Source organism: Mandrillus leucophaeus, unplaced genomic scaffold, assembly GCF_000951045.1.
Source record: "Mandrillus leucophaeus isolate KB7577 unplaced genomic scaffold, Mleu.le_1.0 Scaffold556, whole genome shotgun sequence".
Taxonomy (NCBI): domain Eukaryota; kingdom Metazoa; phylum Chordata; class Mammalia; order Primates; family Cercopithecidae; genus Mandrillus; species Mandrillus leucophaeus.
In genome coordinates, this window is record NW_012105986.1 from 20,027 (window position 1) to 43,167 (window position 23,141).

The 23,141-nt window shown below is 37.0% G+C and overlaps 1 protein-coding gene across 1 annotated transcript in view; it reads right to left on the minus strand.

Moving 5' to 3' along the window:
* Positions 1 to 13,634: 13,634 nt before the first annotated feature.
* LOC105552439 (lipoxygenase homology domain-containing protein 1-like) overlaps positions 13,635 to 23,141 on the minus strand; it is a 61,791-nt gene continuing 52,284 nt past the window's right edge. The window contains exon 9 of the mRNA XM_011998116.1: positions 13,635 to 13,798. Within this exon, the coding sequence (XP_011853506.1) occupies positions 13,635 to 13,798 (164 nt within the window). The remainder of the gene's footprint in view (positions 13,799 to 23,141) is intronic.

A 23,141-nucleotide genomic window follows, 5' to 3' on the forward strand; every position in this document is an offset into this window, starting at 1 on the left:
TAACGTCTATTATTACAACTATTTCCTAGCTTAATTTCTAGTCTCAAAGATGATGAGGAGGTGCCGTCCTCCTCTATAAAACCTATTCTTCCAACCGCATCCTTGGTAGCTGTTACAAGAGTAGATCTCTTGACTTTTGAAGGATCTGACTCTAACACTTACTCCAACTGTCTTCAGCAGTCTTACATACAAAAATGTCTCTCCACTGCCACCTTCTTCTCATGCAAAACTGGATAATTTTTATATTCCTAAAAAGGGTCCTACTCTTTACACTGTTGTGCTCTAATACCTGTTTCCCTCTCACAAATGTAATAGGCAAGTGGCTCTACATCCAGAACCATCATTTCTCTTCACCCCATGATAGATTCTATCATTCCCTATAATATCTCTCAGCAAGATTAGTAAAACGGCTCTTTTGAAAGGCACTAATATCCTCTTTGTTGGCAAATTTATCCATTTTCTTTCCATTTTTGTTCTTCATTTCTCTGACGCATCTGACTGTTGGATTCTATATTCATTTCCTAGGGTTTTCATAACAAACTGGTGGCTTAAAACAACAGATACTTATTCTCTCACCATTCTGGAGGCTGGAAGTCTGAAATCAAGAGGTCAGCGAGGCCACACTCCCTCTGAGACTCTGGGTGGAATCCTTCCTTGCCTCTTTCTAGCTCCTGGTGGTGGCTGTCAATCCTTGGCATCCCTTGGCTTGCAGTTCACCAATCTAATCTCTGCCTCTGTCACTAAATAGTGTTCTCTCTCGATGCTTCTCTTCTCTCTCATAACACCAGTCATATTGAATCAAGGCCCTGTCTACTCTAGTATGACCTCATGTTAACTTACATCATAATTAAATCTGTAAAGAGCCTATTTCCAAATAAGGTCATATTCACAGGTATCAAGGATTTCAACATATCTTTTAGAGGAACACAATTCAACCTATAACTGTCACCTACAGTTTCCTGAAATATTTTTGTCTCTTTGCTTCCCAAACACAATAAAAATACTTCTAAAAATTTTGAGTGTGGACTACATGCCCTTTTATATGCTGAAAATTTTACGTTGATTTTATATATCCACATAATCCTCACAACAGTCCTCTTAGGTACTATTATTTTTAATAATTTTACAGAGAATAAAATGGTAAATAACTGTGCACAAACACACAGGTGGTCAAGAAGCTAAAATCTGAACCCAGGATATCTGGTTCCAATACTCACATCTATCACTGCACTATCTGTTCACCCAATAATTCCTTGGCTACCAATTGAGAAAAATAGTTGAGGAAGAATCAGAACCTCACTGCTGATCCTAGAAAATGTGGTTTAAATAGAGTGATGAGATAATATTCCAAATTGCAAGATTAGGAGAGAATAGAAAGAGAAAGAGGTAAAAGAATGAGTATGGGTTAGTACTTTGAAGATCTGCAAAGAGAAGGAAAACTGTAACTTAAGAGTAGAGTAAGGGTCATATTTAGAACAGGAAAAACAAGCCTGTTGGCAGGTTGAAGGCAAGGGTTAAATAGAATAATCCTGAAGATGCAAGAAAAAATAAGGATGGCTAATGGTACACTATCTTGAGAGATAGAGGAGGATATGATCAAGTCCACAAATAAGGACGTTAGTCTTTCAAAAGAAGATGTCAACAGAGAGAGTTTAGAGAAAGACATTTTTTCTTTCATGTTTCAGTTTTACTAAATATCTGTCATCCAGCTCAGAGCAGACAGCAGCGAACAACCTTAATCTTCCCTCTCCACAAAGGCTTTTGGCTTCTTAAGGAGTAGGCCATGCCATATTCTTTCAGTTGTCTTCCAATAAATAAAAAATGATTGATATCTGAAGCCAATAATATTTTTGTTCTAAAATTTAGCCTGTCTGAGAAAATTTAACCCTTCTGAAAATCAATGATATGTTTTCCATAATATATTCTGCACCTGTATTGGGGTTTTTAGGTCTTTTTTGGCTTTATTTATGTTTATTCATTCATTGATGGAGAAATAAGTTGTTTTCATGTCTTGGCTATTGTGAGTGACGCTGCGATGACCACAGGGGTGCAGATATCTCTTCAAGATACTGATTTTGTTTCCTTCAGATATATACACAGAAGCAGATCATATGGTAGCTCTATTTTTAATTTTATAGGCCTCTCCTTACTGTTTTCCATAATGTCTGTAATGATACATTCCCATAAACAGTATACAAGCATTCCCTTTTCTCCACATCTTTACCAAAACTTATTATCTCTTATTTTTTTGATGATAGCCATGCTAACAGGTTAAATGTGGTATCTCATTGTGGTTTCAATTTGCATTTCCCTGATGATTCGTTATTTTGAGCACTTTTTGGTGTACATGTTGGCCATTTCTATGTCTTCTTTGGGAAAATGTCTACTGAGGTCTTTTTCCATTTTTAAATTATATTATTTGAGTTTTTCTACTATTAAGCTGAATGAGTTCCCTATATATTTGGGATGTTAATCCCTTATCAGATATTTGGTTTGCAAATATTTTCTCCCATTCCCATTTCATTTCAACTCATTGCCTTTTTATTTTGTTGTTTGTTTTCATTTCTGTGCAGAAGCGTTTTAGTTTAAGACAGCCCATTTGTGTATTTTTGCTTGTGTTGCCTGTGCTTCTGGTGTCATAGCCAAAAACATCATTGCCAAAACATAGGGAAAAGTGAGTTTTTCCTATGGTTTCTTTCTCTTCTAGAAGTTTTAAGTATTTAATCCATTTCTAATCAATTTTTGTGAAAGGTGTAAGACATGGGTCCAATTTCATCCTTTTGCTCGTGGATATCCAGTTTTCTCAATACCACTTATTGAAAAAGGTAACATTTCCCCATTGTGTATTCTTGGTGCCCTTGTCAAATATTGACAAACAGTTGGCTGTATATGCATGGGTTTATTTCTGGGCTTTTGATTCTGTTCCATTTGTCTTTGTGTCTCTTTTTATGCCAATAAAATAAAAATACTGTTTTAGTTATTATGGTTTTAGAATATAATGTGAAATCAGGTAATGTGATGCATCCAGCTTTGTTCTTTTTTCTCAAGAATGCTTTGACTATTTAGAGTTTTTTGTGGTTTCACATAAAATTTTGGATTGTATTTTATATTTCTGTGAAAAATGCTATTGGAATTGTGATAGGAATTTCACTGAATCTGTAAACTGCTTTGGGTAATATGTACATTTTAATAATGTTAATTTTTCTGATCCATGAACATGGAATATCTTTCCATTTAATTGTGCATATTTAATTTCTTTCAACAATGGCTTATTGTTTTAAGTGTAGAGATGTTTCACCTCCTTGGTTAAATTTATTCCTAATTATTTTATTGTTTCAATGGTATTACAAATGGGATTAAATTTTTTTTTCAGATAGTTCATTGTTAATGTATGAAAATGCAACAGATTTTTTAAATGTTGATTTTGTAGCCTGCAACTTTACTGAGTTTGTTTATTCTAACTGCTTTTTGGTGGAATTTTTAGAATTTTCTATATATATGATTACATCATCTGCAAACAGATGATTTTACTTCCTTCTCTCTGATTTGGATGCCCTATTTTTTCTTGCCTAATTATTCTAACTAGCACTTCCAGTACTATGCTGAATCGAAGTAGCAAGAGTAGGCACCCTTATCTTGTTCCTGATGTTTGAGAGAAAGCATTCAGTTTTTCACCATTGAGTATAATGTTTGCTGTGGTATTATAATATTTGGTCTTTATTAGGTTGAGATACATTCCTTCTATATTAAATATGCTGAGAGTTTTTATCATAAAACCATGTTGAAGTTTGTCAAATGCTTTTTCTGTATCTGTTGAGATGATCATATTATTTTTATCCTTCCTTCTGTTAATATGGTGTATCACAATTATTGATTTGTACATATTGAACCATCCTTGCACCCCAGGGATAAATCCCAATCGATTATGCTAAATGATACTTTAATCTGCTTTTGAATTGTGTTTGCCAGTATTTTGTTGAGGAGTTTCGCCTCTATGTTCATCAGGAATATTGTCCTGTAAATTTTTTTTCTTCTAATATCCTGTCTGGCTTCAGTATCAGGGTAATGCTGGCTTCATAAAATGAGTTTGGAATTATTCTCTCCACTTGAAAGTTTTTAGAAGAGTTTGAGATGGTTTGGCATTAATTCTTCTTTAAATGTTTGGTAGAACTCAGAATGAAGACTAAAGGTCTTGGTTTTTTCCTTGCTGGGAGATTACTGATTCAATCTCCTTACTCATTACTGGTGTATTCAGACTTTCTATTTCTTTATGTTTCAATATTTTTAGGTTATATGTTTCTATACATTTCTACATTTTCTCTAAGTTATTCAATTTGTTGATACATAATAGTTCATAGTAGTCTCTTATGATCCTATGTGTTTCTGTGGTATGAGTTGTAATGTCTTCTTTTTCACTGATAATTTTATTTATTTGAGTTCTCTCACTTTTTCTCTTGATTAGTCTAGCTAGATACTTGCTAATTTTATCTTTTCCAAAAACTAATTTTTGGTTTTATTGATCTTTTCTATTGTTCTTCTACTCTCTATTTCATTTTTTTCCTACTCTAATCTTTATTGTTTCCTTCTTTCTGCTAACTTTGGACTTATTTTGTTCTATTTTTCTAATTCCTCGAAGTGTATAGTTAGCTTGTTTATTTGAGATCTTTATTGTTTTATTAAGTAGCCATTTACAGCTATAAACTTTCCTCTCAGCACTGCTTTTGTGTCACATAAGTTTTGGTATGTTCTATTTTCATTTGTGTTTGTCTCAAGTTATTTTCTGATTTATTCTATGACTCCTTAATTATTGAGGAGTATGTTTAATCTCCACATATTTGTAAATCTCCCAATTTTCCTCCTGTCATTTACTTTGAGTTTCATACTATTGTAGTGAGAAAAGATACTTGATGTAATTTCAATCTTCTTGAATTTGTTAAGACTTGTTTTCTGTCCTAACATGTGATCTATCCTGGATATTTTATGTGCCCTTGAGAACAGTGTGTATTCTGCTGCTGTTGGAGGAAATGTTCTGTATATGTCTGTTAGATTCACTGGGTTTACAGTATTGTTCAAACCCATGGTTTCCTCATCAATTTTCTATCTGGATGATCTCTACATCATTGAGGGTTTAATATCAAAGACTCTTACTATTATAATATTGCTGCTTATTTCTCCTTTCACTTCTATTGTTGTAAATGTACTCACTTTATATATTTAGCTGCTCAGTGTTGGGTACATAAATATTTATAATTGCTCTACCTTCTTGATAAATTGATCCCTTTATCATTAAGTAATAATCTTCTTGTCTCTTGTGACAGTCTTTGGCTTAAAGTCAATTTGTATGATATAATTATAGTCACCCATGTCAATATTTGATTATCATTTCATGGAAAGTCTTTTCTATCCCTAACTGCAGCTTATGTGTGTCTTTAAAGCTAAAGTGAATCCCTTGTAGGCAACATATTATTGGATCTTGTTTTTGAATCCATTCAAATGCTGCACATCTTTTCATCAAAGAGTTTAATCCATTTATATTTAAAGTAATTATTGATAATTAAAAACATATCCTTGCCATTTGGTTAATTTTCTGATTCTTTATATTTCCTTTACTCCTTTCTTCCTTGCTTACTGTCTTCTTTTGTAATTGATGACTTTTGTGTTGGTATTCTTTGATCTCTGTCTCTTAATCTTTTGTGTATCTACTGCAGGTTTATTCTTTGTGGTTACCATAAGACTTGCATAAAATATCTTACAACCAGATAATTTAAATTTAATTGTCTATAAAATGACACTTTTAACTCACATCTAATATTTTATGTTATTGATATTACAATTTATATTTTATGTATTCCATATCTAATAGCAAGTTATTGTTGTTATAGTTATTTTTAATACATTTTTAACTTCTCTACTAGAATTGAAATGAGTTATGCATCACCATAATAAAAATTTAGAGAATCCTGCCTTTGACTATATATGTTTATTTTTATAGCCAGTTTCACACATTCATATATTTTAGGTTGTTAATTAGTGTCCTTTCACTTCAACTTGATGAACTTCCTTTAGCACTTCTTGTAAGGAAGGTAAAGTGATGAACTCCTTCATCACTTTGGGATGGGAAATCTTTATCTCTCCATTTCTGAAGGACAAGTTTGGTGGGTACAGTATTCTTGGTCGGCAGTTTTTTTCTTAGTATTTTGAATATCTGATCCCAGTCTTTCCTGGCCTGCAAGGGTTCTGCTAGAGATCCACTGATAGTCTTGTGGAGGTTCCATTGTATATAATGAATCATTTTTCTTTCATTGCTTTCAAAATTCTCTTTGTCTTTGACTTTTGACAATTTATTTATAATTTGCTTTGTGTTTAACATTTCAGATTCAACACGTCCAGTGACCCTTGGGGTTCACAAACCAGAATGTCTATTTCTCTCTCCAAATTTGCAAGGTTTCCAGTAATCATTTCTTTAAGTAGGCTTTTTGTCCCCATCTTTCCTTCTCCGTCTGGAATTTTCATAATGCATGTATTGTTTCACTTGATGGTATCCCATTAACTAATAACCTTTCTTTGCTTTGAAAAATTATTTTGTTTCCTTTTTGCTCCACCAACTGGATATTTTCAAATGACCTGTCTTCAAATTCACTGATTCTTACTTCTTCTTTATTGAGTCAAATGTTGAAGCTCTCTACTGGATTTTTCATTTCATTCATTGTATTCTTCAGCTTTAGAATTTTAATTTTGTTTAATGGTTTCTATGTCCTTGTTGAACTTCTATAATAGTTTTGATCATGTGTTGCTTATCTAACTTCATTTAGTTGTCTACCTGTTTTGTTCTTGAAGTTCACTGAACTTGTTTAAAGGGATTATTCTCAATTTCTTGTCAAACAGTTCCTAGATCTCCATTTCTCTAGGATCAACTATTGGAGTTTTATTAGTTTTCTTTGGTAGTTTCATGTTACCATGACTCTTTGTGATCCATATATTCTTGCATTGGTGACTGTGCATTTAAGGAAGCAGTCAGGTCTTCTAGCCTTTACAGGTTCACATCGGCAGGGAAAGACCTTCGCCCATCAGCCCAGCCTGGGGTTTTAGACAGACCAGCTGGTAGCATTCACAGGTAGGTGATGCTTTCTGTTAAGGTCTCCAATTGGGCAAGACATCTGTCCATGCTCTGATGTTGGGTGGAGCTGCAAGGTGGTCTCTGCAACCAGTAGGTCTGCTGACCTGGCTGTGGTCAGGCAGAACTTCTGATTGGGCTCCTGGCAACGTGGGGCCACTGGTTGGGTTCCACAACTGCCTCTGGTTGGGCAGAGTTATAGGCTGCTTTCCCCGGCCAAGCAGTGCTGCTGCTTGGACTTATGATTAGGCAGGGCTATAGGCTGAGTTCCACAATCACTCCTAGTCAGAGACCTAACCAATCTCTCTGGCCAGACACTGCTCATGGCTGGTCTTCACATTTACGCAGACTGAGCTCTAGAGTTGGGGTTAGCTGCAGCCTGGGCTCTGCAATTGGGTAGGGTCACAGGCTGTGTCCCACAGTTGAGCAGGGTTATTGCGTGGGTTGCCTGATAATGCAGAGTTGTTGGCTGTGCTCCACAGTCAGTGAGGACCTCTACTGGGCTCTCAGGTTGGGAGAATCTGTAGATTGTGCCCTGCAGTTTGATGGGGTTATAGGCTGCACTCCACAATTAGGTGGGTTTGCTGTCTGGACTCCCTGCTCCATCAGGCTATGCTCTACAATTTAGCAAGACCATAGGCTGGGTTTTATTATCAGGTGGGGCTGTAGGCTAAATTTCACAGCTGAGAGGGGCCATAGACTGGGCTTCATGGTAGGCTGGATTGCTAGCCTAGCTCCCTGGTCAGGCAGGGACACAGGCTTGCCCCATAGTTGCGCAAGGTCACTGGCTCTGCTGCCAGTAGAATCACAGGATGGGTTCTATGTCATGGCAGAGTCTTTGTCTGGGCTTGTTGATCAGGCAGGGCTGCAATGCTCCAGAGTCAGGCCGGGTCTTTGGCTTGGCTCATTGCTCAGGCAGAGCTGTAGGTTAGGCTCCATGGCTTGGCCTGACCACTGGCTTGGAACCCAAGACAGGCAAAACTGCAGACTGCATTCTCTGGCCAGACAGTACCACTAGTTTTGCTCCATAGTTAGGCAGAGACACTGACTAAGCTCTCTGGTTAGTCAGTGATAATGATAACAGCAGGGATGCAGTGCTATCGCCAAGTTCTGTGCACTGGTTGCTGTGAACCCTGCCATGCTTCTTTGTTCCTGGCTGACCCCATAGAATCTAGCCCTGCCAATTCCCCCAGTATACCCTGTAGGGCAAAGCAGAAGTGAGTTTCCCATGAAGCACCCCAAAATGTTGAAAAAGCTGGATGTCCATCTAGGACTAGTTTGGTATGATGCCATGCCAGCCTGAGGGAGAGGTGAAGCAGTCAAAGTGTAACTGCTTCTCTTACCCTTTTAATGAGACCTTTTCTCATTTCTGTGGGGTGCATCAACCTCACCCCCAGTTTCTGGGATTTTCACAAAGGCACTCTTCTCCTTAGATAATTGTTAGTCTTCCTGTGAGGAGTACTTAAGCTGGGCAAATTTCATTCTATTATCTTGCTGACATCATCTGAGCTGGGGTTTTATTTCTGCAATTTATTTTCTAATTAAGGGGAGCAACATTATTAACTTTTCTTAGTAAGTATTTATAAGTGAGAATTTGTAGAAGATGTCATTTTAAAAATATTTCAACTTTTGTAACTAAGGAAAAAGTTTAAGTTAAATTGTCCCTAGGATCTGCCATCCACAGGAAAGTCAATTATGTCAACAGGGAACTGCTTAGTTCAGCCACTCCTAAACTTCTGAATGAAGTCAATGTAAAATACCACCAATCCCCAAGTTTTAGGATTCCAAGAAAAAAAAAAAGGAAAGAATGGAAAAGAAGATAAAGAAGAAAGAGGACAAGAAGGAGGAGAGAAAAGAAAGTCATACAGAGATGTGCCAAAATCAAAATGACATGCTAACACCCACCTAGCTAATAATGGCTAATAGTTTGTAGGTCCACATGGACATCTAACCTTTAAACATCGAAAAGACCCAGATAAACATTCTTGATATTACATACTCATTGACTTGCTCTAGCTCAGCCAACCTAGTCTTGTTTTCCTATGTTTCTTCCTCCCACTCCAGCCTCCAGACATTTCTACACATACCCCCATGACAGAAATAGCCACCCACCAGCCATCTGCCAAGCTGCCTTCCTGCCTTCATTCATCTGAAAAATTATCTTAAACCCCATCCTATCAGGAAGTCTCCAACAATTTGTGGGCAGTATCATAAGAGTCAGTCTAAAGAGCATAATGATAAGAGTGTTTTATACTTTATATAAAGTGCATTGATTCTTAACTCTTTCAAGCTGCATAGATATAAAGTATTGTTGCATGCATTTTACAAAGGAGGAAATTAAAGTTTACAAATGTTAAGTGCTTTATCCATATTTCCTTATATAGTAAAGGGCAGAGTTGGAGGTCAAATATAGGTCTTCTCTTTGCTGGTGATATAAATTGTTTTTACAAAGGCAAAACTGTATTATCCATTTCTGTTCTAAGAAGCATAAGGGATATTCAATGATTAGGCAAGTGCCCTAGGAGTTCACAATAAATATTAAACCTATTCATCTACAAAATTAATTGACTTCATACAATAGTAAATCAGAAGCAGAAAACGACTTTCTAGGAGTGAATGGCGTAAGCACTAACTTTTTCCAAGCAACAGAGAATACTACTTAGATTTCAATTTGCAAAAATGCAATAAAAAGCTCAACTAAATCTCTGGGCAGGTTTATAAGTAAATAATATCCATATAAGATACATGGATGCTTTTATGATTCCCTCAGAGAAGGATCACAAGAAAAATTCAACAATGAACGCCCCCAAGATAAAGCAGCCAATATTAAATGAATTTCAGCCAAGTAATTTTTATTAAATTTTCATGATTTCAACAGCTATTCATGAGTGTCTAGTCTATGTCAGGCAATGAACAGATTCAAGGGTTAGCAACTGAACTAGGTCTAGTCCCTGTTTTCTAGAAACTCCTCTCTGCCTACTCTCTCCAACTTTCTGCCATAATAGACATTTTGCCCTTAATTTTGCCTTGATTGTTTTCCTGAGGATGTTTAATTTCCTTCATTTTGGCTCTCAGTGACATTCTAGGTGCAACCATAGAGCTGAACTGTATAGTCTATAGAGGGTATATATCAAAATTGCTACAAAGCCACTGACACCATTTTGCAAGCCCTTTTTGAAACTAGAATCCCCTTCTTTTATGAAGTCCTACAATCAAGTTCCTCTTCGAGGCCTATGATTGGGTCAGGAGAATATTACAGTTACCCTACATTGTCACCTACCATATGAACCAGTTATATAAAAGGAAATTTTTACTGTTCTGACAATAAGATAGTCAATGTCTCAAGAGCCACTTGGATGGTAGTTCTTCTATTCCAAGGATTTAGTCACATGACATAGCCTCGAATCCAAATTTATATTGGGCCAGTTCTTGTTTATCTTCAGCAAGTTATGGAAATCATGGAAGGTTTCATGGAGAAACAGAAACTTGAATTAAAAATAACAAAATATGACCAAGATAGTAAGAGGAGAGCAGGACTTCCGAAATGGCAGACTGAGACCCTCCATAAATCCAGTGCTCCACAAAAGCAATAAAAAAATTATTGAAATGAAATTATCTAGAACTCTGAAAATTAGTCAAAAGATTATAACATATTGAGGAGCATGTATTCAATGAAAACGATGAACATTGGTAGAAACATAAGGGTTTGTGTATTGTACGTTGATCTACTCTCTACCACCCTCCCCAACTCCACAATAGGCTTGAAAACTGGCAACCTTGCAACCACAGTAACTATTAAAACCAACAGTAAGGTGATCTACACCTAAACACAACACAGTAAAATTTTTGAAAGCCAAAAACAAGCAGAGAATCTTGAAAGCAGCAGAAGACAAACAACTTATCATATGTACAGGATCTTCAATAAGGTTAACTCCTGACTTCTCATCAGAAATCATAAAGGCCATAAAGAAGTGGGATGACATATTCAAAGTACTGAAAGAAGAAAACTGTCAACTAAGACTTGGATATGCAAATTAAGACTTTCCCAGAAAAACAAAAATAGAGAATTCATCACTAGCAGACCTGCCCTACAAGAAATACCAAAGGGAACTCTTCAGTCTGATTTGAAAGGACACTAGAAGGTAACTTAAATCCATACCAGCAAGAAAGTTAAAAGATAACTCAAAAAACGGGAGAAAAAATTGTAAAGCATATATATGATAACAGATTCATATTCAGAATTATAAAGAACTCTTAAACTCATTAATAAAAAGACAAATGATCCAATTAAAAATGCGCAAATCATTGCTTCTCAGCCGTTTGGCTAAGATCAAGTATAAAAATGGGCAAGTCATTTGAATAGATATTTTTCCAGTGAAAACACATCAATGGCCAACAAGCATATGAAAAGGTGCTCAATATCATTAGTCATTAAAGTAATACATATCAAAATCACAATAAGATACTATTTCACATCCACTAGGATGGTTAGAATCAAAAAACATATAATATCGAATGTTGATAAGGATGTGGAGAAAGATGAAACCTTGTACATTGCTGGTAGAAGTGTTAAAATGGTGCAGCTACTTTGGAAAACAGTTTGGCAGTTTCTCAAAGTGCTAAACATATGATTCAGAAATTCTACTCCTAGGTATATACCCAAGTTTATGTGTGAAATGATACATACATAGTGAAACAATAACATGTTCACACAAAAACTTGTACATAGATGTTCATAGCTGCATTGTTCACAACAGCTGAAAATGAAAACAACTCAAATCTGTATCAACAGACAAATGGATAAATAAAATGTGGTTCATTCATATAATAGGATATTATTTAACCATAAAGAAGAATAAAGCACTGATACATGCTGCAACACTGATTAAGCTTTAAAGCATTCTTTATGCTACGTAAAGAAGTCAGACACAAATACTCCATATTGCATGATTCCACTTATATGAAATGTCTAGAACAGGCAAATGTATAGAGACAGAAAGTAGATTACTAGTTTCCTAAAGCTGGGAGATAGAAAAATGGAGAGTTTCTGCTAATGGGTACTGGCCTTCTTTTTGGAGTGATGAAAATGTTCTAAAATTAGATTGTGGTGATTGTTCAGTACATTCACAGGGTTGTACACTTTATACACTTTAAATGGGTGAATGTTTTTTACCCTGATTTGATCATTATACAATATATGTATGTATTGGAACATCGCACTGTACCCCATAAATATATAAAATTATGTACTCAATGTATTGAATTTAAAACGAAACTTTAAAACATAAAAAAAATTTAAAATATTAAAAATGGATGAATGTAATGATATGAATATTAGGGTGAATTACATCGCAAAAAAGCACTTTTAACAAAAAGAAATGAAGACAACTTCCATAAGTCCACAGTCATATACTCTAACTTGCACAAAGAAACTGATAAATTTTAATTGAAATTATTAAATATGTTGTATGGCAGAAATAGACAACATGACTTGGGATGTCATAGGGATTTAACAACCATTAAAATTTACCAGTGTTTACTATGTTTTGGGAGGCAATGTGCTATGTAAATCAGATACTTTTACAAAGTAGTTTTTCAAAATGGCTCAAGAGTAATACCATTTCTCAGAGTTTGTCATAGGAAAATAGGTAGTTTTGGTTAAAAAAAAACAAGAAGAAAGCTAAGGTTAAAAGTATGTTTGTTGCAGCATTATTTATAATAGCAAAAACTTAGAAGCCATTTAAATGTCCAACGACACCAAAGTGTTCTATTTGTCCATAGTATATTACTTAGTATCTAATCAATAAAAATTTTAAGTGGGAAGACTTTGTAACTCCTTTCATAAATGGCCATATTGCATGTAATACAGGGTGCTACAAAATTGCCTATGTAGTGTAATATTAATAGCAAACATTTATTGAGCATTTCAGATACTACACTGAGGATTAATTAATTTAATCCTCATTCTAACCCTTTGAAGTAAAGATTATTGAGGAAAGTGAGGCACAGAAATGTTAAGTAATATGGCCAGGTCACCATGCTTGTAAGTGGCAAAGTCAGCATTTGAATGTTGACCATTTGACTCTTTCGCCCATGTCTTAGTCATTAGGCTGCACCACCATTCCATCATACCATCATGCTCCATCATATGTGTTAGTGTGCTTGTGGAAAACATGTATGGGTATGAACAAGGACTGAGACAGATATTCAAAAATGGAAATACTCAGCTTGATGATAGGATTAGTAGTAAATTATTCCACTCTAATTTTTAAATGTTGTAAAATGCCTTTGCTTTTTTGCCTTTATACAAATAAAAAAATGAAGAAGAAACAAAAATCTTATGTCCCAGTTGTTATTACTGTTTCCCAGCTCCCATGGGATAAAACATGCCACATATACCAAGCAAATTTAATGCGAATGCAATACCAAAAGAACAACAAAAAATTACTCTCCATTTCATCTGCGGGGATGTACATCACAATATATTTTAGCAAACAAGTTATAGCTATATCATTTCTACCTAGAATATATCTGCAGTGTTAGAGTTAAACAGCTGGTATCTCCCAGATCCCAAAATAACAGGACCTGAACATTTTGTTTCTCCATAGACAAAAAGGAACACTGTTGCCGTGGTGCCAGCATTTTCAGGATCCCCAGTGACAATGGTCACCTTCCAGTCTCCATCTGCAAAGGAAAAAGGAAATCAATATAAAAGTATAGAGGAAAAACACATTAATATTAGGAAAATAAAGATTTCTACTTAATTTACTTGGTTATGAATAGTTTGTGAAATCAAGTACGAAAATAATTGCTTATCATGGATTTCCTTCTTGAATGCTAGAATATAAAAAGGTTTTGGAAATATTGTAGCTTAATTACAAAACAAATAGCAGTGGGCTTTTGAGAACAATACATATTTTGGGCAAAACAATGGAATTGAAGGCATTTAGAATTAAGTGTTTAGCTGAAATACTTATTTCAGTTTATTTAGGCAAATAACTGTCAAATTTGGGGATGGGAATGAATGACAGGCATCCTGAAAACCTGACGTTAAGACATCATCTGTCCTAGAAAAGAGTCCTATCAAGCTACACTAGTAACACAGTTTGGTGATCCTAGCAGATAGTGCTAAGGATGTAGAAGACATAAGAACAAGGCAAAAAAATTACTAACTTTCTTTCTCATGAAAAATTGCTGGAGTTCCCTGAGAGCTGGAACAAACCAACAAGTAAGGAAAAAAATGCTGTACTGGACAAATAGGTCTTGGCAGAAGGAGTTGGGCTTGGGGAGGGAGGATGAAGAAAAGACACGTTTGAAGCAGAGGAAGACAATGCATCGGGAAAGCATAGGAGATCACTGAGCTTCCTGCTGCAGTGATACTGAGAGCACAGAAAGGCTGAGACAAGCAGAGCATGGCAGGAAACAACTTAAAAAGATCTATGAGTTGTTTTATGATTGGTTTAGTTAGAAAGACAAAATAGGTCTTCATTTTATTATTTTGTGCACTTCTTTGGGAAACTACATCATCAAACCCACAGCAATGAACCCCTCTCACCCCGAGTCCACACCACACAGCCAAGCACAGCAAAGGACAAAGTCCTGCCAGTTAGAACTCTGTGCAGCGCATGCACCTCTACTCATCATAGCTTGTCCCTAGAGTGCAAGGGTAATCTGAAGATGTTGCTACTGTTGTTTTCCAAGGCTCCATAAACCTCCTACCTTGTAAGTAATTTTTATATTTCCAAAATACGATTAAAACCACCACACTCTGCCCACCAAGTTCTCAGCAATTCTTCCATTAAGATGTGATTTTCTTTTGAAAACAACGCCTCTCCCCACCCGCCACTGTCCGTATATCCATAAACATCATTTGAAGATCTCTAAACAGTTTGATAAAACTTGCATCAAGTAAATTTGGCATAATGTCATCTTCGTTAAGAAAGATGGACCCAGTACCTCAAATGGGCAGCAGAACTCAAAAGGGTGCACTGCTACTTCTACCCTACAGCCAGCCAGCTTTCAGGATCTACAGTTCATGTGGGAAAATAAGAAACATGCAAATCTAAAACTAAGTCCCATTGAGAATCCTATCATAATTTAATTCTTAGAGAAAACCTCACACCTGTGCTTTGATGCATAATTCAAGAAGTGGAAGGATCTCTTTCCTTTTTTGTAGGTCTTCTTTCCTATCTCATCCTTATCTCCTTCCCGGGCCATCTGGACCTGCTGTCTAGTACTATCATGATCCCCCCTACTATCATGGGGGCAAGGACAGGAATAAGTTTGCACAGAAGCTTGGATATCTTGTTTACTGAAATAGAGGCAAATAGCAAGGAACCACTGATTCATATAATATGTCTGTGTTCCTCCTTTTTGGAATTAGCATGTCACGATGACACAGGCCTTAAGGGTGGGATAACTAATGAAACATCTTCTACAGTTATTTTTATTCACTTTCAAGTTTTCCTAAGCATGTTTTTCTCTTTGCAATTGGAAAAAAAATAAATTTTATATTTCATGCTTTAAAAATCTAATCACTGAACTTCTCTAAGAATGTTTCACTACCTAAAATACAAAATAGTTGAGAACACTTATAGAAAATAATATTCTGAGTTTATTTTTAAATTAAAAGTTCCACTGCCCTATGAAATAATTTATTTATAACAGGGCTAAAAGTATGTGTACAGTTTTTGTATTGCTTGTATATGTGCCAAAATTACAAGTATTTTCTGTAATTTTCTATTGCAAAACTTTTTTCAACAAAAAAATCAAAAGAATATGCCTTCAGATATTTTATCTATATGTTTCTTTTTTTTCCTTTGCCTTATAGCTACTGTCTATTCAACTCCAAGGACTCATATCAAAAAATGTTGTCATCTGTTATTCCCTTTGGAAAATTACTTCTATTAGAGTTTTCAAAGGAAGAAAGAAAATTCCATGTAATTGAAGTCTAAATATTTATCTTACATTTACCAATGTTTTGAAGGATTTTTGTAAAAGTTCGTTGACTGTGCAATAAGCCATTATTGACAATCTGCCTCAGGCTGTGCCCTTTCATTCTCTTTTCCAAGCTTAAATTGGGGGAGATACTATAGCAATGTCTTTCATTTAAATAAACCCTACTGCAGATAAAAGGAAATTTTCTTGGAAATCACAGCCTTACGAGGCTTACTTTCTTTTGTGTTAAAAATACTTTTAAAGTAGTTTGGATATACTCTATGATCTCCAAATATTCCATAATAAATTCAGATTTCTTCTCAACAATGAAGTAAAGTCTAACAGGATCTTCCATATTTACACTGAGAAGTATGTGCTCTGCCATTTCCATTCTCATGTAACCAGGTGCAATCAGTATACATAAAACTGACCTAGAGAATTCCAAACTTCAGCCTACAGTTGTTCCTCAGTATCTGTGGAGGATTTGTTCCAGAAATCCCCATAGATACCAACGCCAATACATGCTCAAGTCCCTGATATACAATGGTGTAGTATTTCTGTATAATACACACACATCCTTTTGTGTATTTTAAATCATATCTAGATTATTTCTAATACCTAATACTATATAAATGCAACATAAATAGTTGTTAGAATGTATTGTTTAGGTAACAATAACATGAAAAAAGTCTGTACGTGTTCAGTACAGACACTACCTTCCTTTTTAAAAATATTTTTATCTGCTGTTCGTTGAATCCATGAATGTGGAACATCAAGTGTAATGTAGGCCAACAATTGGAATTAAATTAATATCTGTTGACAAGTTGACTTACAGATATTGTGTCCACATTATGCACAAACATTGTGTTCAACATTCGAGAGACTCTAAGGAACAAGTGAGTTCGATGATCAAATCAAACTCCACACAGTTTATGCATCTTACCTAATACCGAGTTTACTAATGATTCACTAGCAGGACCCAGGACAAGCATTCTTCCCTGCAGAGATCATAGCCCAGGGGTTGGCAAACTATGGCCCATGGGCCAAATCTGGCCTGCCACCTGTTTTTGTAATTAAGTTTCATTGGAATGAAGCCATGCTCATTTATTTATGTATTGTCCATCGGTGCCTTCACACTACAACAGCAGAGTTGAGTAGTTGCAACAAAGACCATATGACCTGAAAAGCCTAACCCAGGCTCATCAGCTGGCAGCATGGGGGAGCTATCTCTTCAGATGTCTGCAATTGCAGCACTAACTAAAGTTGTGTGAGAAGTTCCAAGCAAAAAATCACCTAGCTGAGTCACGTTAACTTGCTGAAAGGTAGAGATAATAACAAATTATTGTTTTAAGCCACTGAGTTTGGGGGTGGTTTTTCACACAGCAATAGATAACTAGAATAGCTGCTGAAAGTATTTCACAGATAAGGACTCTCCATTATCTTTTTACTTATAAAAACATTAGCATTTTTATCAGGATGTCTAGTTATTAGCATGTATGCACAGGGATTTGACTGAGTCACCTCTTTCATGTATCCCAGGTAGAGGAAAAAATTAGACTGCAGACTTGTCATTAACTGTTTCCTTCCCAATGTTTTCTTATCAATTGGAAATGCATTCACAGGAAAACATGGCTGAGTTATTTTGGTGAGCAAAGTTGCTACAGCTAGTAAAGTTCAATAGCCCTTCCTTAGATTATAACATTTTTTCTTTACCTTATTCTGTGTATTCTGTTACAGGGGTTACATGCATTTGACTTTGCAGTTCAGAAAATTAACCCTGTTGTTGAATATAGAAACATCTGTGTCTAGACACGTTTTCAGTTACTTGGCAACTACCCACTGAATACTCAAAGAATTGCAGAGAGGATGCATGTAAATTAAGCTCTTCCATGCAACTGTTAGTTGGGCATACTGAGGGAAAACACTCTTCACATCTGCTTGCCTTAAGTCACTGCAATGCAATAAAAAAAACGATGGGACAGTCTGCTTTGCCTCATTGGACAGCAAACGTGGTCCCCATGACTCTTACATTAACAGAGTAGGACACAGGAAGATTGAGTGAAAGCGAAAAAACCCAGCGCGTCTCTGCAGACTGCAGTCTCTCACTTCCCTGACTATAATAATCAGGGGTAGATTGAGACAGCCTAAAAAGACCAAGAGCCTTATGCATGAAATGTTTGTTTGGCTCTTACTCGGTAGAGAAGTTGAGGGTTGTGGCAGGGAAAGACGGAGAAGAACTGCAGGTGACTTGGGGGATAAAACTCAAAAGTTGAACAGATCTACCTCCCAAAAAGTCCTGGAGAGCACCCCAGATTTTAGGTGGTGAGGAAGGGTCAGAATTAATAAAGCTTTCTCTATCATTACATCCATGCTGACATAATATTACATATAGGTTGGTATGCTTGTCAAATGTCTAATCTAGCTCTTTTTATAATATTGATGCCCACTGCCCATAACACCCACCTCCAAGTAGCCACTGGACCCCTCTACAGCCTCCCTCTCACACGGTGACCTTCCCTTGTGCCAGCCTTCAGCTATCCTGAAAGGCTCCTTTCTTCCTCCAGGACTTGGACTAAAATCTTTCAGCCAAAATGTCCTCTCTTTCAGCTCTCTCCTCTAACCTGGTGAACATCCTAGCTCAAAGGTCAGCTTCTCTTAAGAAGCATTAACGTGGCCAGGTGCAGCGGCTCACACCTGTAATCCCAGCACTTTGGGAGGCTGAGGTGGGCAGATCACGAGGTCAGGAGTTCGAGACCAGCCTGGCCAATATGGTGAAACTTCATCTCTACTAAAAATACAAATATTAGCCAGGCATGGTGGTGCATGCCTGTAGACCCAGCTACTCGGGAGGCTGAGGCAGGAGAATTGCTTGAACCGGGAGGTGGAGGTTGCAGTGAGCCGAGATCGGGCCACTACACTCCAACCTGGGCAACAGAGTGAGACTCCATCTCCAAAAAAGGAAAAAAGAAGCATTGACAAACATTCCTCCCTGTAACCAGAATGAACCACTCTCCCTCTCATGCCTATACTGGACCCTGGCACACTTCAACATTTGGACATGCAAGTAAGTGCCTTGACAGATCAGGACCCTCTCCACCCAGATTGTAAGCCCCTGAAGGGCAGATTTTGGCCTTAAATGTCTCTGTATTCCCAGTGCCTAATACAACATTTGGCACATAACAGCCTTTCAAAAAATGAATGGGTGATTTATGAAACGTTTTGGGATCCGTTAAAATCTATTTTGAAAAGCAAGGCTGCCTGTATGAGGAAGGATATTCAAGATACTATTAAGATTATTTCAGCACAATATATAACTACTTATCAATTAACAAAAACAAGTCCGTCTGATGATGTGTCATTAGTGTCACTTTTCATACAAAGGACAAGGACATTATTATTTGCCTCATAATTGATCTTATTAGCACAAAGATAATCGAAACAAATATTGACCTTGTATGATCCACATTTTCAAGGTCATATAAATATATTTATATGAGATTTAGCAAAGATACTGTAAACAAGACAGATTATTCTAATTTTTATTAATTTTATCTCCAAATAATTCTGTGTATATAAATTCACAAGTCCTTCAAAATACAACCTCATAAGAGGATCATGAGATTTTTTTTTTAATTTTAAGTGCTTTACAAATATTTTTATTCTTTCAAGAGACAAATATCATTAATCCTATTATACATGTAAAGCAATAGAGAAATTCTGTGCTGACTACCACAGGAGTTGGGATAAATTTGACACCGAATTAGAAACAGCTATGCTTCCTAGAATAAAATGGTTTTGAACAGTGCTCAATTTTCTCCACTTTAAGTCCAGAAAACAACCATAAAACATTATCAGAAATGAATCTGTTACCTATTTTATCTTGATATTGGTCTAAGATGAATCTCTTGTTATTCCTGTGATTATTCACCACCGATTATTGTATGATGTCGTAAAGGACACTCCACTTTACAGTGGAGAAGACTAAGAAGACTAAAGAGAGAAGGCTAAAGAGAGAAGACTAAGAAGAGTGACAGAGTCAGCCAACCAGGTGGGAAGTGCTTGCTGTAGTCCAAACATGTGCACAGTGGGACTACAGCCACAGCACTTAAGACAGAGATAGGTTCCATTACAAGTGAAACATACAGTTTAAAAGCTAATGTTTGTTGGATACATAAGATGTACTAGGCTCTGTTCAAGGTACTTTATGGATATTATTTAATTCTCACAACAATCCCAAGAGTTTCTACTATTACCTACATTTTATAGGAAAGAAACTGAGGCACAATGTATTTTCAAAATGTATTTGAAAGAAATACAGTGATTTCCCAAGCCATGCAGTGAGTAAGTGGTGCAGTCAAGATTCAGAATCTAGTACATCCGATTCCACCTCAAATCTTGACCCTTAACAGGGAGGAAAGTGTGAAAATTAAATATCAAATTCTTTCCAGGTGCCGTAGGTTCCCTGTGATGATTTTCAACCTGGATTCTAGCAGCTCAGCCTTGGCATTTCCACCTTGTCCTCATCCCAAATTCCCTTCCGTTGTATCCTTGATACTTGCTGCCAAACCTCTTCCATGTCCCATTGCCTCTTTAATCACCCACCTTATCTTGGCTTACATGGAAAACTTGACTTGCCTTCCTTTGACTATAGTCATCCTTCGGTGTTCCAGGGAGATTAGTTCCAGGATGCCCCCTCATATCAAAATCCAAAGATGCTCAAGTCTCTTATAGGAAATGGCCTAGTTGGCCAAGAATAGTAGCTCACATCTGTAATTCCAGTGCTTTGGCAGGCCAACGTGGGAAGATCAAGCCCAGCCTGGGCAACACAGTGAGATCTTGTCTCTACAATTTTTTTTAATTAGCTGGGCATGGTGGCATATGCCTGTAGTCCCAGCTACTCAGGAGGCCGAGGCAGGAGGATCCCGAGGTGAAGAGGTCAAGGCTGCAGTAAGCTATGATCATGCCACTGCACTCTACCCTGGGTGACAGAGCAAGACCCTGTCTCTAAAAAATAAACTAACCAAACAAAAACAACAATAAAATGGCACAATATTTGCATATAACCTATGCACATCCTCCCATATACATTAAATCTTCTCTAGATTACTTATAATACCATATAAATGCTATATAAATAGTATTTTTAAAATTTGTATTACTTTCTGTTGTTATATTGTTATTTTTTATTGTTTGGGTTTTTTCTGGAACTTTTCGATCTATGGTTGATGGAATCCGGGGATGTAGGACCTGCAGGTACAGAAGGCCAACTGCATTTGCTAACAATTCCTGAGTGCTTTGTGTCCCAACATCCTAAGCAATCTACTAGGTTCAAATCTACTTTTCAGACCCACATTACTGTGTGCTGGTCATTAGGAGAGCAATTCATAATCTTCAATATATTTAGAATCCAAGTCTTGACCTATGTATGCAGGTCTATATGAGCCTATCCACTACCAATTCTACTGCTACCATGATCTATTGCCGCATAACAAACTATCCTAAAACTTAATGGTGCAGAACAATGACAATCATTTCTTATGCCATTGAAAGTACAATTTGGGCCAGGCTTAGCAGGGAAGGATTATCTTTGCTCCACATAGTGTCAATTGGGGCAGTTCAGCTGTGGCCAGGAGGATTTGCTTCCAACATGACTCTCTCAATGTGACTGGCAAGGTGGTGCTGGTGGCAAGCACAGCCAGGGGTCAGAGCAATGGCCTTAGTTCCTTTCCATGCAGACTTCTCCATAAGGTCCAGGCTTTTTCACAGGACAGTGGCTGGATTCTAAAGACTAACATTCCCAGGCAGGAGTGGTGTCATCTTTTATGACCTAATAGTGTATAGCAAAACTGTCACATACTATCATTTCTGCTTTACACAGTTAGTCAAGGCAGTTTCAAATGTCTGCCCAGGCTGATTCCACCTTTTGTCGAGTTCAGAAGAACACAGAAAATGCTGCAGTTACAGACGTTTTTAGCAAACAGTTTCCCACACCCTCCTTTCCAGACTTCCCCATCTCCACACCTCTCTGACCACTTTTCCAGCAGAACCACTATTTTCTAGGTCAGCAGTTCTCAACTGTGGGTGATTTTGCCCCTTAGAGACATTTGTTGATGTCTGGAGACATTTTTTTTTTTGTCATCACAACTAGGTGCGTGCTATTGCCATCCAGTGGGTGAGCAGAACCCAGGAAAGCTGCTGAATACCCTGATATTTATGACAGTCCCCCACAACAAAAAATTATCCAAGGTGAAATGTCAGTAGACCCAAGGTTTAGAAAACTTGCTTCAGACTAATAAGACATACCCTGATTAAGTCTACTTCACCCCAAACCATTCTATGCTTTCTGTGAATTATTTATAAACACAAAGTGGTTGAGGTGTAGGCTGTTGATGGTGATGTTTCTGCATGGCTGTTGGCTATCTGAAGATGCTGAGTGAGTATTACTGTTTCAGTGTCAAATCCATTCCATTCCACTGCTATGTTGAGTTACGGTTATTTTGTCTCAAACCAAAAAAAAAAAAAAAAAGTGTGAGCCAATGTTCTAGAATCAAACAAAAACTAAACACTAGCTATTTAATTTGGGAGCAAATGAAGCTAAACCCAGCCAGGGCATGAGAAACACTGCACTGTCTTCCTGGTTGCTCACTTAACACTTCCTGGCATGCCCATACCAAAGGTTTCAGGCACTAAACAGTAAGTCACAGCATCTGGCCTCTGCTGGGAGAATTCCTCTTGGCTCACCTTCTCTCCTTTTGATTCTAAACTTGTTCACAAGTTGACTTCCCTTTTCCCACTTAGCCCTGCTGGAATTCATTAACCTAGTTTCAGGCTCTGTATGTTGGGACTGACGAGGCAATCTTGAAAATGGTTCCTCTGGCATCTCAGCTTCACAAATTATGCACACTCATCTGAGACACTGATTCCTGAGGCCTGCCCAGGCTCCGTAGTGCCACAGTGTGTCTTCCTGTGGAGGAAATGAGGCTGACACAACAGACAGAAGGCTCCAACACAAGAGGTAGGCTGTTACTCTGTCATTATCCACACCACCACAGGAAATTGTACCCTGAATGAACAGAGTAGAAGGCAATAC